This window comes from Vombatus ursinus, unplaced genomic scaffold (genome assembly GCF_900497805.2).
Source record: "Vombatus ursinus unplaced genomic scaffold, bare-nosed wombat genome assembly UNPS02015175.1, whole genome shotgun sequence".
Lineage (NCBI taxonomy): Eukaryota > Metazoa > Chordata > Mammalia > Diprotodontia > Vombatidae > Vombatus > Vombatus ursinus.
In genome coordinates this window covers 6,934,034-6,950,914 of record NW_020954953.1, presented here as the reverse complement: position 1 = coordinate 6,950,914, position 16,881 = coordinate 6,934,034, and the positions used below count along the sequence as shown (strand labels likewise).

At 35.7% G+C, this 16,881-nt stretch overlaps 1 protein-coding gene across 4 annotated transcripts in view; it reads right to left on the bottom strand.

Annotated features, from left to right (window-relative positions):
- Positions 1-16,881, bottom strand: part of LOC114031496 (tubby-related protein 4) — a 266,210-nt gene that overhangs the window by 50,367 nt on the left and 198,962 nt on the right. For all 4 annotated transcript variants that reach the window (XM_027846592.1, XM_027846594.1, XM_027846593.1 and 1 more), the window contains 3 exons: positions 12,633-12,813; positions 8,990-9,124; positions 4,699-4,865 (listed from right to left, as the gene is read on the bottom strand). In XM_027846592.1, the coding sequence (XP_027702393.1) occupies positions 4,699-4,865; positions 8,990-9,124; positions 12,633-12,813 (483 nt within the window). The remainder of the gene's footprint in view (positions 1-4,698; positions 4,866-8,989; positions 9,125-12,632; positions 12,814-16,881) is intronic.

Below are 16,881 nucleotides of genomic sequence, written 5' to 3'. Positions count from 1 at the left end.
GGAGGAGGGTCTTTCCATTCCAAGAGGCTAGCAGAATGACCTGTGGACATGAGGCACTTAATATTTCTTGAGTTGAATAGAATTGGAGAATCCCTTTTACAACAAACCAGCTAGTGATGTACCTAACTTATTTACACAAATATGATGAAAAAAATAGGGTATGTTCAAAATAATAATAATAAAAATTAATAGCTAACATTTATATAGCCCGTACTACATGTCTGGTACTTGTGTGAAGCACTTTGCAATTATTATGTCATTTGATCCTAACTACAAGGTATGTACTATTATTATCATCCCCTTAGAAATAAGGAAACTGAGGCAAACAGAGGGTAAATGACTTCCTCAAGGTCACACAGCTAGAAACTGTCAGAGACCAGATTTAAGTCTTGAGTCAGGTCTTCCCGACTCTGGGCTAGCACTCTATCTAATGTGCTACCCCAAAAGGAATGAGAATTTGATTATAATTTCATACATAAGTTCAATGTAAAATAAATGCTATAATGGAAAGATTGAAAGAGCCTCAAAAGCTAGGTTAGCAAACACTTGACTTACTTTCCAGGCAGAAATACAAAACAGTCAATTGAAATAATTAGTTTAGAATATAAATTAATTTGTAAAATATTGCGGAAACTGCTAGGTAGAGCAGTGGATAGAGCACTAGACCTGGAGTTGGGAAGATCAGAGTTCAAATCTGGCCTCAGACATTTATACTAGTTATGTAATCCTAGGCAAGTCTATCTGCCTCAGTTTCCTCTTCTGTAAAGTGAAGACAATAATACCTACCTCCTAGAGTTTTTGTGAGGATTAAATGAGATATTAATTGTAAAGCACTTTGCAAATCTTGAAGCACTCTATAGATGCTAGCACACATTCTATTTCTTCCTCTCTCCACATATCTATGTATACATGCATATGCATGTATGTATGTATGTACATACATATAATTATGAGCATAATTATAAAGTAGAGAAATGCAGTAGAAAGAAAAAACAGTTTAAAGAAAATTTGGTGAGAGAGCCAGTAGAGGAATGTCATTAAGGAAGGAGCTCAAGAAGACAACAAAGGATAGAAAAAGATTTTTATAACAAACTCTTTTCACCATCATAGAAAGTGGACCCTCCACACTTGGACTCTAACAAATCATAACCTCAGGGGTGTTTATAAAAGGTAGAAATGGCACTAAGAGGAAGAAAAATGGGAAAAGCAGCTGGATGAGAAGAAATATATAGAGAGACAATCTATGCTAAGTAGCCCAGTGTGAGGTCACTGAGCGAGAAATTCACAAGGTGTATGAAGGAGGGGAATATGCCAAAGATAGGGAAAAACTCAAAGTTTATAACAGGATAGAAGCTAAAGACTAAACCTGTGATTTCAATGGCATGTTGCTGTCATTTGGTTGATTGCTCACGTCCAACTCTTTGTGACTATATGGGGGTTTTTCTGGCAAAGCTATTAGAGTGGTTGCCATTTTATTCTCAAGCTCATTTTACAGATGAGTAACTGAGGCAAACAGGGTGAAGTGACTTGCTCAGGGTCACACAGCTAGTAAATGTCTGAGGCCATATTTTAACTCCATTGGGGATCTACTCAATGCTCTGGATGCCTTCCACTGAGCCACCTAGCTGACCTATTTCACTGGCACAGGAAACTACCAAATGAGAAAACTCCTTCTACTAATGTATGCCTGTACCTTGTTTGTAACTTACAGTCTTAAAAGAGCTGTATAGAGCACTGATGGGGTAAGTGATTTGCCCAGGGTTACACAGGTTTATGTTTCAGAGGCGTGACTGTATTATTAGCAAAAAAGAGAAAGAAAAAAAAGGCAACTGAGAGAAGAACAAATACTACTAACCTATATGCCTATATTCCCACCTATGTTAGGAACAAAATTATCTATAAGATTTCCTTGCCCTGTTGCCTGGGTTACCCAGGTAAATGTATCCTTGTTGAGTATCCTTTTTTTGGTATGGCAAGTAAACTTTTTGTTAAAAATAGAATGACCTATGAGTGTCTCATTTTGTTCCAATTCCAAACTTGCAACCTGTTATACCATCTATATAAAATTTTTATGAGGATAATTTATATATGCATCAAGGGCATTCTTGATGAAGGTATTAGTAGAGAATGAGCAGAATTTTTTTGCAAATGATATTCTACAAGGGACCACACTTTTACAATCAAACAATTATTGAAATATGTAGAACACACAAGTCACCACTGCACTTACTGTTCGATTACTATAAAAAAGCTTTGGATTAGAGTAAAACGCACCATTAAAGATTGTCTCACATGCATACATTAAAACTATGCAAAAGTGTTTGAAGGACTTGAAAGGTAAACTTGTCTAATTACTGTCTTCAAAATTATCAAATAAGGAATAAGATAGGGAGATACATGCTCACCAAAGGTGACTGCCACTGTCACAGAAGAGATCCAGTGCAGAGTTTAAGTTAAAAAGGGGTTTTCTATGGATGCTGAGGCTCACCAGATGTTCTTATTTTATAAAAGATATGTTGTTGGTTCTATCAAAGCCCAGGACAGGGCAGAGGCTCCTGGATCAGATCCATACCCACTCAAAAGAGTTTAGTCTAACCAGTCATCCAGAGGGAAAAAAACAAACAAACCAATTAATAAACCCTATTTGTCCAGACTATGACTTTCATCTAGATGGATGACCTAGGGAAAGCCTGCCTACCACTAATGGATACTTTTGGACAAAAATTTCAAATGCACATAAATTCTACCCATAATTAAACCGGAGGAAGAAAAAAGGAGACTGGATGGACTTTCAAAAATAATTCAATGATTTCAAATTTCTCCCTAAAACAAAGGCCCACATTTAAAAAAAAAATTTACATTGAATCCCTTTTCATTCACACAGAGAGCCATCCTTCATAACAAAGAATAAAAGAGTGGGAAAAAAGTTCAGTCAAACTAACAAACATATCAAAAGTCTGATATTACATGCAGTGTTTTAGACTCATAGTCCCCAAGCCCATCTTTTTAATACCAATAGTCTGCTGGTCATGTTGTATGTCTATCGGTCACGTAAGACTACTGTCTCTGAAGAAATAAAATTGAGAAATACTGAGAGGACAATGGAGGTACGTGGAAGCCGGTTGCGATACATAACATATAGGAACTACAAAGAACAAAGGATATCATTGTGGAAAAGTCTGATTAAAAACAGATGGTCTGGTTATATGTCAAGGGTGAAGAATAACCTGTGGATGAAATGTAAGTTTCTATGATATCCTCATACTGTCAAGAGAGTAAGGCCTCCAGGGGCAAAATTATGAGAGAACACAGAGAAGAGATGCATAGGACAGGATGGGTAAGTAAGAATGGGTTGCACGCAATTTGCAACATTAGAGGGAATATTCATACTGACAAGAATCATTTGAGTATGAGTACCCCCAGCATCTGGTATAATATCATATGTACAGTAAGTATAGAACAAATTCTTATGACGAAAGTGGAAAGAGACTATAAACAGTAAGAACAGTCAGGAGGTCATTATGATAACCCAGGCAAGATAGGAAAAGAATCTTAACTGTGATGGATCTGTTATGAAAAGGAAAGAAATGATGGAAAAGATACTGCAGTGGTAGAATCTACATTATTTGACAAATAACTTGGCTAGCTGTGTTATATCAGATTTTTGCCCTTGATAGTTATTTTTCAGAGGGTATAATTTAACATGTGGGATCTCCAAATTGACTTAAAAGAGATGTTTGGCACAGGAATCTAATGTAGTGAAAATTTAGATATCTAGAGTGCATACTTATGGGGTAGAGAAGAAGAATGAAAAGATCAAAGATGGCTCTGAGGTATGTTTCGTTTGTTACTTGGAGGATGGTGGCGATACAGAAACAGAGGTTTGGGGGAGGGCAAATCTTTTGGAAGCAACTTAATTTTGGACAGATTGACTCTCAAGGGTAGTTGGACATCTAGGTGGTGATATCCACCAGGAAGTTGGAGGCACGGAAATGGCGTGCTAAAGAAAAGTAAGGAATATAGAAAAAAAAACTGGAGTCATCTATTTAGATATGATAAATGACATCACAAGAGTTAATGAATTTACCAAAAAAGAGAAAAAAGCATAGGGAAATAAGAGGACTAAGTAAAGTGAAAGAACCCCAAATTTAAGTGGTTTGAGAAAAATGAAGAGCCCGCAAATAAGACAAGAATTAGGTCCCAAAGCCTGGAAGAGAACTATGGGAATGCAATGTCACAGAATCCAGGGAGGATAACTTTAATGACGAAAGAGGTAGTCAATAGGATCAGACGCTGCAGAGAAGCCAAGTATAAATAAAGACTAAGAAAGACCTTTGGATTTTGAGATGAGAAAGTCATTAAGACCCTTGGGAAGAACAATTTTAGCACAGTGGTGAAATGGAAACCAGAATGTGACAGGATGAGAAGTGAAGAAGTGGTGAAGAAGTAAAGTCAATAAGAATAGATTGATGTTTCTAGAATCTCTCTAATGAAATAGAGAAATTAAATATAAGATATATCACTATGTAAGCAATCTACCAATTGACATGTTTTTAGAATTCAATTTTATTATAAATTGTAAAATATTATATAGTTGTGAACTATATATATATAGTAGGCTTATTTTTCCACTTCAACAACTAATTAGACGACACTGGCATTGACAACAGCATCCTGTGGTTTTATGTGTTTCCTTACTTGCACAGGTGTATCCAGCGTGAAGATGTGTTCTCCACGAACGTTATAGAATTTGACCAGGGCACTCTTCAGAAAGGTACCACTGGCAATTTCAATTAGTTGGTTCTGTTTCTCCATACCAGCTACTGCAAGCAAATCTCCCTGTGTGCACCACTGGACGACCACCTCTGAAATCACAAAGACATACTCAATCAAGAACAGGAAATTGATTCACCCTGAACTTATATACAGAAAAGAGTTATAAACTTCTTAAGTATTTTTAAAAATGGAGAATCTATGGTGGAAACAACGGATGGAGGGAGGGAGAAAGAAGAGAAGGATCAAAGGGGAGAAGAAGAGAAGGGGGAAGGGGAAAAATAGGAGATGAAGGGAGAGAGAGAGAGGGAAGATGGAGGGAGAAAGATCACAATTTCACCAAAAGTATGCACTCTAGATAATTTTCACTACATTAGACTCCTGTGCAAAACATCTCTTTAAGTCAATTTGGAGATCCCACATGTTAAATTATACCCTCTGAAAAATAACTATCAAAGGCAAAAATCTGATATAATACAACTAGCCTAGATCATTGTGATTCTTTCAGTAGCAGCATAGTAAAGGGGCTCCATAATATTTCTAGATAGAGACTCAGCTGAATCTGTTATGTATTTCTAGTAGATTAAATAACTACCCAGGTTCTATCTTGTAAATCACTTTTCCCACTGTTCTGTCTCCTCAAAATAACAATTTTTCTAAATGTTAAGATCAAAGGAAGTTAAACATAAAATCAAATTATCAACAATTAGATTGCCACATGAGCATTTTGTTTTAAACAAATTCTTTTTTTCCTTATTTCTTTACTCTTCTATGAACATATTATGTATATACACACATATGCTAAAATTTTTATTCTGATTCAACATGACCTTGAGAATCATTAGAAAATAGTATAATAGGGGCAGCTAGGTGGTGCAGTGGATAGAGCACTGGCCCTGAAGTCAGGAGGACCTGAGTTCAAATCTGGCCTCAGACCAAACACTTGACACTTACTAGCTATGTGACCCTGGGCAAGTCACTTAACCCCAATTGCCTTAAAAAAAATAGCCTAATACATACTGGATTGTAGAGGTTATGGAATAACCTTTTAGAGATGCATTTAGAAGAAGTCATTAATTAGTGCCCTATAAGAATGAGCTATGCAAACCAATGGCATAATAGACAGGGGCCAGCATTGGACATGGTAAGACCTGTGTCTGTCAGCTCTTGCTGTCTTTATAAATCGTTGGGTTTTCTGCCATACAAAATAGTCTTTGTGAGCTTGTGAGTTAAATTAGTATGAATCCATACATCTGCACCCTCCCAGGAAGAAAAATATTAAAAAGCAGTTCTGACCTCCAAGCGGTAGCACGGAGTACTGGATAGAGAGCTGGCTCAAAACCAGGAGGACTTAGGTTCAGGACCCAACTCTGACACATAATGGCTGTCTGACCACAGGCAAATCATCGATCTCTTTGTTTCCAAGGCAACTCTCTAACATCTTAAACTATATAAAAGCTGCCAATTTTTACGTGTGGAAATTCTAATTCATATGCACTCATCAATAAACAAGGCAAAATATGGTCCCTATAACTATTTGTTAGAGAAAATGAGTTTGAAGCTAAAAATAAAAAAATAAAATAAAAGTACAGCTATTAACAATTTCATGTTAAGCTGTGGTCACATAAGCCATGTTTTGAAAGGTCTGGACCTTGGCCAAATGTTTACATTTTTCATAAAAACTTTATACAAAAATGTTTATTAAATATGCAGCTAACACTAGACTGAAAAAAAATGGAGGGTCTCGGGGCTAGCTATGATTTTTAGTAACACAAATATCTTTTGTCTTTCTTTGTAACTCAGTGCTTAGCACAGTGCCTGGTACATAGTAGGTGCTTAATAAATGTTTACTAATTGACTAATAAACAGAACAATTGGGAAAAATCCAGAAACAAGGATTGATATGAAATTTATATTTGTTATTTATCTGGAAAAATGTCTCAAGGTACCCTTGTCCACATGAGAGGCTGGAGTAGCATGATAGCTACCATACTAAACTTAGAGACTAGATGATCTGGGTTTAAATCCTACCTTTGACTTTTATGAGCTGTGATCATGGACAAATCACTTAATCAGAGATTCAGTTTCTTCATCTGAAAAATGGGAATAACATTTATAGTACCTACCTCATAGGGGTGTTGTGAAATATGAATATAGTCTCAAATATGAAAGTAGTTGTAAAGCACTTTGCAAATTTAAAAACCCTATAGAAATATCAATTATTGTTATTTATCTATCATCTTCTTTCTTAATCCTTAAATGGCATCTAGCTTAGAACTGTAATTTCCTGAAGGGAAATGATGGTATATTCAGTAAAATTCTCTTCATCTTTACTCAAACAATTAGTATAGTTCCACATACCCATGAAAATTCAAATGAAGTTTAATGAAGTCGGACAGGTACCAGTGCATGGGGAAAAAAAAACAGAACTGGAAAAAAATCTTTATTTTAAAATAGAGCAAAAAACAAAATAAATAATAGATGTAAGGTATGTAAAATCATAAACAAAATATGGTACAGTATATAAGCATGCTGGGAAAATACAAGTATAAAACATAAGTAGTAATTTCTATTCAGCACCATCAAACTTGGACAAAGTTCAGAGCTAGGATTTCTGTGGAGAACTTCAAATCAATTGAGTTTAACAGGCACTGATCAACTACCTACGATGTAGGTACCACCTACTGTGGTAAGAGTTAGATAAAGATTATTAGTGATTACTAAGAAGTTTGAAAATATGATTTATAAGAAAAGAACATAAACTTAAATTATTCTTTAATATACTATGCTATGAGTTGACCAGGGATGATCATCTGTATACCATCTCCACTTCCATTCTTTTCCACTGAAGAGAAAATATGTAGCACTTAACTTATCATAGAGTGTATCAAAAAGATAATAGGTCCACCATGATAAAAAAAAATATTTATCAGTCTCTTCAGTGGATACAGATCATTGTGAGATACTATAAAAACAACTGCTTATTAGGTAATCCCTGGGTTTTAAGAGATTATTATCTAATAAAGAATTCTCTAAAACTGAATTTTAAAATGCTGGGATGAGATATCTAGTAGGGGTATTAAAATAAGTCTTTATTTCTTTTTCATTTTTATATGCCAAGAACTTAGCATAGTGCTTATTAACTGCTTACTGATCAATAGATTTTATGGAGGTCTTTTTAAAAATAGATGAAAGATGTTATTATGTGTTTCTGCCAAAGAAGACAGACAGTATTATTTGTAATAAATAGTATCATTACTGATCAGTGTAGGGAGTCAAGAAGACAACCACATGACAGCAAGTATTCATGTCAACTAATCCAATGGCAATGGTCAATTTTGAAAACTAAGGGACAGTGTACTGTTCCAGCCTCAATCCTAACCTTATTTGGATCTTGATTTCCCAGGGACACTTAAGGCTAAGATCAGAAGGAAAGTCAGGCACACAGTATTTTTAACATTCCTTCACCCCAATCTCCTTTGGCACCATGTAGTATCACCTTCCCATTAAACAGATGGAATTATCTTCCAAAGATCATGCGGTAGTATTGCCAGTAGTAACAAATCTCAAAATAAAAAAAAAATTTTAGCTGAACTGTTTTTTGTGACTGATTTATTCTTGAAACAACAGTATTTTATAATTTTTTGTGAGGGCTCCACTACTTTCACATCACTATTAGTCTGGCAATAGATAAACAAAATAAAATTTCCACAAATATTTCAAGGCTACTTTATTATATCATGATTGGTTTTTTCTTTAAGACATCAACCAGAATCTTAAAATTACAAGGTAATTCATTAAAAATCATATATTCTTTACTGTGTGTAGCTATAAGCAATGACAGGAGGAGACACAGTCAATTTATGGTACAAATACAATGTAAGCCAGGTACAGGGAAAGAGCAGTACACTCAGGAGATGAATAGTTTAATATTCTTGCATTGGCTGAGAGGAAGAATGAATGAAACTAATGCCTGATAATTAGAAACATTTTTTGAAAACGAAACCAGCTTCTGATTCATCAATAAGGGACCTAATTGGGGTATGATCTTTATTAAAAATAGACTCCATTAAAAACAAGACAGGTCGTGCCAGATGACAGGAATCAATAAATACTGGATGTAAGACATACTGAGGAAAGTAAGCATGCATGTGATTTGTGGGGTGTGGAAGCTAGAGAGGAAGACAATAATGGAGACAGATTCACTCTTCTGTACCTTTCAACCCTGAGCGGATGACAGTAGGAGACAAATCATCATAGTTGTTCATTAAGCTAATGTCTCCCGAAGTGAAGCTGACAGTAAGCAGTGGTTTGATGTTCTGCACCGGTATGGGATATGCTGCTGGACCATCTGCAGGAAGAAGAGTGCAGAGTAGCAAAAGGTGATGATTACATGACACAAATCCTGGTTCACAATGCTATACTTTACTCTAGATCCACAGAAACTCAGAATGGGCTTCGGCTTGGGATGTTTTCATGTAAGGCAAGGAGTTCGATATATTTTGGCACTCCCCATTTAGTGTAAGTGCATACTGCCTTTCACTGTAAACTAAACTGCTAGGGAAAAGGCAGTGATGTACTGAGATATGTGTTAGGGTTGCTTAGGGAGAGGGAAGCTGCTCTTTTTCTGAGGGCCCTAAAATCAATTCAACTCTCAGAAGCTTTTCTAGACAAGAAGGAGTCTGGAACTGGGTATCTCCTAGTCCACACCGAAACTTCTAGAGAGGTCTTATAGTCTCCCCAATCACCCTAGGCACAGGCACTCCCAAGGACCCTAGCAATCTAAGTCCTTTTGGTATGAAATGTAGAGAACTATTTCAGAAGCCCCATGAGGCATATCAAAGTGATATTGCACCTGGGTAAGCAAAATCCAAAGAATTTATTCAAAGGGTCTCTTAGACATTATGAAAATTCAAGAACATCATATTAACAAGCAATAGTTCTATAATGTATAGTTTCTCCCATAAAGAGATACTTTTTACTCTTGTTAGGAATGTCCCCCAAAGGGAAGAAAAGCAGAGAATGAGGATGGCATAGTAAGAGTACCAGCACAAGACACAAGCTGACCACCATACACACTGGAGGCTCTGACTAAAGTGCTACCTATTGCTGTTTCAATCCCATGACCACAAAGTAGCTGTAGCCTTCCACATGCAAAGTGAAATATAGTACCCTCATTACTTTGGAAGTTCTCTCACTTTCATATTCATTTCTCAAATTATGTATTTTGACTTGCAAGAAATAAAGAGAATTCTTAGGCATCAGAAAGGTCTGAGAATTTCAAAAAGGTTGAATCTGCAACATAACTTAGGTCTTCCCAAAAACATCCTTTAGTGTAGAACTTAAATAGGCTAATTTATCTATGTAATATCTGTGTTTCCAATTACATGAAAAAGTGAATACTTCAATCCCTTAATACAAGAAAGACGAGTGCCAAGACGAATATTTTAATTTCATTTAGTCAAACATTCTGTATAAGAGAAGTTGTCTCACAACTTTAAAATAATAAATAATTTACTGGACATTAGCCTATAGCAACAAATGCAGCCATTACTCCTCTGATGACTGTCAACATATGGCACATAGCTTATAGACAGTGCTACAGTTGGATTCCAGCCATTGGTGCCTTGTACAAATCGTGATGCCCCATGTATGGCTATCAGAGGGAGTAAAATGGTTTCAAATACTCACAGGGGAGTATAACCAGATTTGAAGAAAGGTTTAATTCTAGGATATGTAAATACTGATTTTTTGTTATTCATATGGTTAGAAAAATCATTAAAGCCCTCCGACATGGCTGTGTGAATCAAGGATATGACCATTAACAGTTTCTGATACACTCATATAGTTTGATCCAACAGACCACACTCAGTGTGAACTAGCTATGAGAAGGCCTACATGGAATTCACCCACTCAGAGATGATTCAGGACTCTGTCAAAGTATCAATTACTGTTCTTCTTTGTGGCATTTTAAAGATGTTTTGGTTATATTATATTCTCTTAAATGCACTATGCCACGATGCCAAGAATTTGTTATTTATTTTAGTTTCTTTTAAGATACCTCAATGCTTTTGAGAATGAATTGAATAATTCAATAAGAGCAGCAGCCTCAAATTCTTTTTTACTGAACTTGTTCTACAATTTGGTGAACATAAATTAAATCATTATGAATCATCGCTGTGTAAGTCTTTCAGCTAACTATAAAATGGAAATCATCTATGGCATTGTAGTATATCACAAAGACCGCTGGACAGGAAACATGAAAATGGGATCTGGTGATTTTCATGACCAGAATCACTATTCTGGTAATGTCCTATTACTATCTTAATGGTAGGCAAGTATTTTAACTTCTATGTATTTCATTTTCTTAAGTGTATTATGAGAGTGTTGGATTTAACTATTTTTAATTTCACTACCAGCTCCAAAATTCTATGATACTATACTTTCCTCTACCTACTTCAGAGGGATTCTTTTTAAGAAATGTGCTCAATGTCCAGGATGAAGTACCACATAAGCATATTAGTAATATTTTTTCTAATTTCAGTAAGAGATAGATAATAAGAGAAGTGCTAGAAGATACCTATCCAAAAATAACCTCCTCACAGATACATTGGACACTACTACTCATTCCTTAGTATTATTCCTTAAGAGTACAATAGACTAAGATTTTTAAAGGTGTATATCTTTGAAGTACAGCAGCACGCACTTTTAGAATGGCGGCTATGTGTTGTTTTTTCCCCCTACATAAAATAAAACGCCAGTGTTTACTGATATACACAAAAACACATCAACTGCTCCCCACAATTCTCTATTAAACACAGACACCTCAGACAGGAATAATACATTAAAATCTTAATACGTCTGAGAATGAATTTATGACAATGTTTTCTTCCATGAGTAGATAAAAAAGAGGCAGCATAAGAACACTGAATATGAGGGATTTTGAAAAGACAGGAAGTGGCAGAAGCCAATTTGTACCTCAAAATTTAGGAGGGACCAGGAAGGAGATATACCCAAGGCATTTATCTACAGCGGATGGTCTATGCGGTGTCTACCTCTACCTGCAGGGAGGTAGAAAGACCTACTGCTGACTTAAGAGAAGTTTTGGAATGTCTTTGTTCAAATCTTCTCAAAATGTGTACCTACTCTTATTTCCCTAGATATTTGTCCTTTTAAAAAGAATAGTAGTGGTAATAAAGACCAAAGACCTATTTTCAGAGGTACTCCATTGTTTAGTCTACTGTTTGTAGCATCTGTCAGTATCTAATATGGAAAAAACAACACGTAAAATTCTATATTCTAGGCAAAAACCTATTACAATAGTAATTGTAGAGGAGAGTTAGATGGTCTTCTTGAACTGATAAATCTAATAGCTCTTGTCTATAGTAATGTGATAGGTTGTTGTAGTGATAGAACAAACCTTAAGTATAAGCAAAACTAATCCTTTTCTGATAAAATTTAAGTTACTTATCTTAAAATCAAAAGGGAGTTTAATCCATCACATTGTTTACTACATTAATAGATAATTTTTTCATTGACCTCTTTACACCTATTAACCAGCTAAGCCTTATAATATCACAGATATCATTTCACAATCCTCACTGTATAGCCAGGGGAATATATTCTAAAGGAGAATATTCCACTAGGCCAGGGATTTGTGTCAGAGACAGAAATCAGAAATCAAGGACAAAAATCTGGGGACTACTTTTTGTAGGGTTTGATTCTAGAAGTTTTTCTAGGTCAGCTGAAACCCTATACATTTGTCTTCTCTTCTGGAATACTTCTAAGGTTGTGATCATTAGTAGGTATGTATTTACTTTAAAAAATAATAATAAAAAATGAAAGGAGTCAGCTTCTACCTTGAGGTGGGGAATAGTCATCAGAATCTGTGTCACTTTCACTGCTATCTTCTACCAGGAAACTGGGATAGTTCCAGGACATGCTCAGGATTCCATCTGACTCATGAAGGAGAACATGTGCCAACATCCTGCCATGGCAGTCCATAACAATCACTTGCCCATCAGCAGTGCCAAACAGTACCTGAAAACAAAGTTACTAAAATAGTTACTGGTGGAGGAGGAGGAAGGGAACTTCTATTTCTAACAAATGTGACTGCCTCAACTCAAGTATAAATTAGTATAGCTCATTAGGCAGAGGACCAGAATTCTGGAGGATGTGTGGTATAGTGAGGGGTTCTGAGTGCTGGGTATGGAGTCAGAAGACCCAGGTTTGAATCGTAGAGCTGTTTCCGAGTGAGCCCAGGCAAATCAATTAATCTCTCTGAGCTTCTGTTTTCTTATTTGTAAAATAAGAGAAGTGGACAATAATAATAATTTTACATATATTATTATCATTAGATCCTTACAACTACTCTGTGAGGTACAGATAATATTATCCTAATAGGAATCTGAGACTCAGAGAGATTAAGTGATTTACTTGTTGGGATCCGAACCTAGGTATTCTTCACGGCAAGTCCATCACTCTATTTACTATGCCATGCTATCTCTAGGCAGAGTTTGAGTGATATAAGTTCATGAAATAGTCCTCTAAGCATAATCTATATATTTTTAAAGATAACAAATTGAAACGGGGCTCTCTTCCAGTGTTGTAACCAGGAGCAATAGACTGAGGATAAGATAGTAAGAAAAAACAAGGCAGTTTTAAAGTTAGGCAATAAAAGGAGAGAAGTAGGTATGTATTAGATAGGATAACAGGGCCAAAAGGTTTCTTCTAAGATAGAAAAGTCCTATGCATGTTAGAAGACAGAAGAGAAGGAATGACTAGAGAATAAGAGACTGAAAGAAACAGCAAACAAGAAAGAAAGCTGATTTGGCAATTGTGCAAAGATTATAGATTTAGGTTTGGGGACATGATGAAAGCCATTGGCATAAAAAATTACTTCAAACAATAAGTCAACAAATATCTATTAAGTTGCTATGTGCCAGGCACACAATAAGAAATTCACTTCATTCACAGATAATACCACTCCAGAGGGAACAATGAGTAACAGATTTGTGAAGGAATTCAGAGGCTCAAGAATCCATAGCAAAGGAATTAGATCTTCAATTGTGATACACAAACATTCACAGCCAATATTATAACAGTTTGAAAATAGTATAAATGCTTTTTGTATTACAGGCATCGATTCAAGTTTTGAATATTCTCTGTCCAGAAACAACCGTTCTTCTGGAGCCATGTGAACTTTTCTACTCCAAAGCTTCAATGCTGATGCTGAATTCTTAAAGGCTATGTTAGTGCAACATAAACTTCAACAGGTTCTACCAGATTTATAGGGCTTGGAGTACAATCCCAGTGACAGATTGCTCCCACTATCTGAGGACTAGATTAACTAAACATGCATAGGATCGTTATTATAAGTTTGTTAACTAGGCAATGAAATTACTTGTCCACTCTGTCCCATGGAATTGGCAAAACTACAAACTTGCCCTTGGTACCTTGTGGATCCTTTTACTATGGACAGTGGTGGAATTTCCACAGTAATCTGTTCCTAGTGTTCATGTTTGAGAAAATAAACTTGGACTTCAACACTTTAGAATCTAATGTACTATGTGGCAGAGTTAAAATAGCATTCAAGAAAATGAATTCAGAGCAACAGTTAGATTTGGAGACGTATGTAAGAAAACCATGAGTGAGGCAACATAATTTTTAAAAATTATGTTGCCTCACAATGATTTTCAGATACATAGATGTGTGTATACACATGCACACACATATATGAATATGCACAAACACACATAAGAAAACTATGTGTGAGGCAACATAATTTTTAAAACATTCAGGGTACTTTTAAAAAATTGTATTTTTTCAATTAAACAAACATTAATTTTCTCTCCCTTCCACTGAAAAAATAGAAAGGAAAACCAATACCCTCATTAAAATATATAGAGGGGCAAGCAAAACAAATTCCCACATTGTCAATATCGAAAAATTAATGTCTCATTCTATATCTTGAATATATCACCTTTCATGAGTAGGTAGGTAGCATGCATAATCATCAGTCCCCTAGAATCAAAGTTGATCAATGGACTGTTCAGAGCTGCTATCAATATTTTTTGTACATGAATCCTCCTGCTCTTTCTTTTTAGGGGCATAGGCCTAGTAGAGGTATTGCTGAGTCAACTGCTGAGTCCAGTATTTGTCATATTCCTTTTCTGCCAATTTGGCAATTCGGAATTATACACAAAAAGTTACTAAACAGTGCATGCCCTTCTCTCTAGCTATACCACTGCTGGGCCTATACCCCAGAAGAGATTCAAGAAAAAGGAAAAAGTCCTTCATGCATACAGATATTTCTATCACTTCTTTTTGTGGTGGCAAAAGACTAGAAACTAAGGAGATGTCCATCATTTGGGGAACGGCTGAATAAAGTGGTGGTATGTGAATGTGATGAAATATTTGCTATAAGAAATGAAGAAACAGATGATTTCCAAGACATGGAAAGACTTATATGAACTGATGCAGAGTGTGGTGGGGAGAGTTAGAAGAACAATTTGTACTATATCAATAATTTAACAATGAACAATTTTGAAGACTTTTGTAATCTGATAAAAAACAAAATGAACAGAACCAGAACAATTTATGCAATTAACAACAACATTGTATAAACAAACTTTTAAAGCTTTAAGAGCTAGGATGAGTACAATGTCCATCCAAGAATCCAGAGAGCTGATGATGCTATCCATTAAGGAGATGGGGTTGATTTTGGGTGCAGAATGTGACATATTTTTGTATGCAGCCATTGAGGAAATCTGTTTTGTTTGACTATGCATATTTTTACAAGAAATTTGTTTTCCCTGGAAATACTTACATGAACTGATGCCGAGTGAAGTAAGCAGAACCAGGAAAACATTGTACACAGTAACAGCAACATTATGTGATGACTAACTGTGATAGATATAGCTTTTCTCAGCAATCTAAGACAACTCCAAAAGACTCATGATGGAAAATGCTATCCACATCCAGAAAAAGAACTATGGAGTCTGAATGCAGATCGAAACATACTATTTGCTCCCTCTCTCTCTCTTTTTTTGTTTGTTTCTTCTTTCTCATGGTTCCTCCCATTGGTTCTAATTCTTCTTTACAACATGACTAATGTGAAAATAAGTTTAATATGACTGTATATCTAGAGCCTACATCAGATTGCACAACATCTTGGGGGGGGGGGCCGAAAGGAGGAGGGAGAAAATTTAGAACTCAAAATCTTTTGGAAGAGAATATTGAAAACTAAAAATTAATTAATTAAAAAATATATTTGTTTCTCCCAATGGTTGGGGTAGGGAGAGAGAGAAATAGATTTCTGTTAATTTTTTAAAACTAGAGAAGCATAGGGGCAGCTAGGTGGCACAGTGGATAGAGCTCTGGCCTTGGAGTCTGGAGGATCTGAATTCAAATCCAGCCTCAGACATAACACTTACTAGCTGTGTGACCCTGGGCAAGTCACTTAACCCCATTGCCTAACAAAAACAAAAACAAAAAATTAAAACAAAACAAAACAAAACAAAACTAGAGAAGCGAAATGATGCATGCATTTTCAGATGAGGTCATTATTTAGTTTAAGTTTTATTGATGTGTTCTTACATTACAAAGATTTATATATAACTCCCACTTCAATTAAACTGGGGAAGGAGTAAATCTTCTACAACTTCCTTTCAGTCTTAATGAACTGAGTACGGCCCACTTCAACCTCTTCCGTCTCTGCCATAGCTTAGCTCTCCTTTCAGGTTCTCATATCATTCTTTCCAGCTCAGCACACTGAGTTTGAGGTAAGGCTAAGGATGCTGTCTCCTTGCTTCTTTCTCTTTGCTCTACAACAGCTTGTGTTGTTTCTTTTAAAAACTTCCAAACAAAACTCAAGTTCCCCTTCTGATTCAAAGACCTTGACAAACAAAATTGTTCTCAGGGCTGCAAAAGAATGCTTATCCTTCTGAACTAAAAATGTCAAAATGCCAGTCAGTTTTCAAATCTCTATTATACATGTAGTAGGCTTCCTCCTATGTGCCAACTCTGGAGATATGTAGGCAAAAACAAAAATAAAAATATCCTTCTGGGGAGAAAATGCACACATAGGTAAATAAGCACAAAACGTGT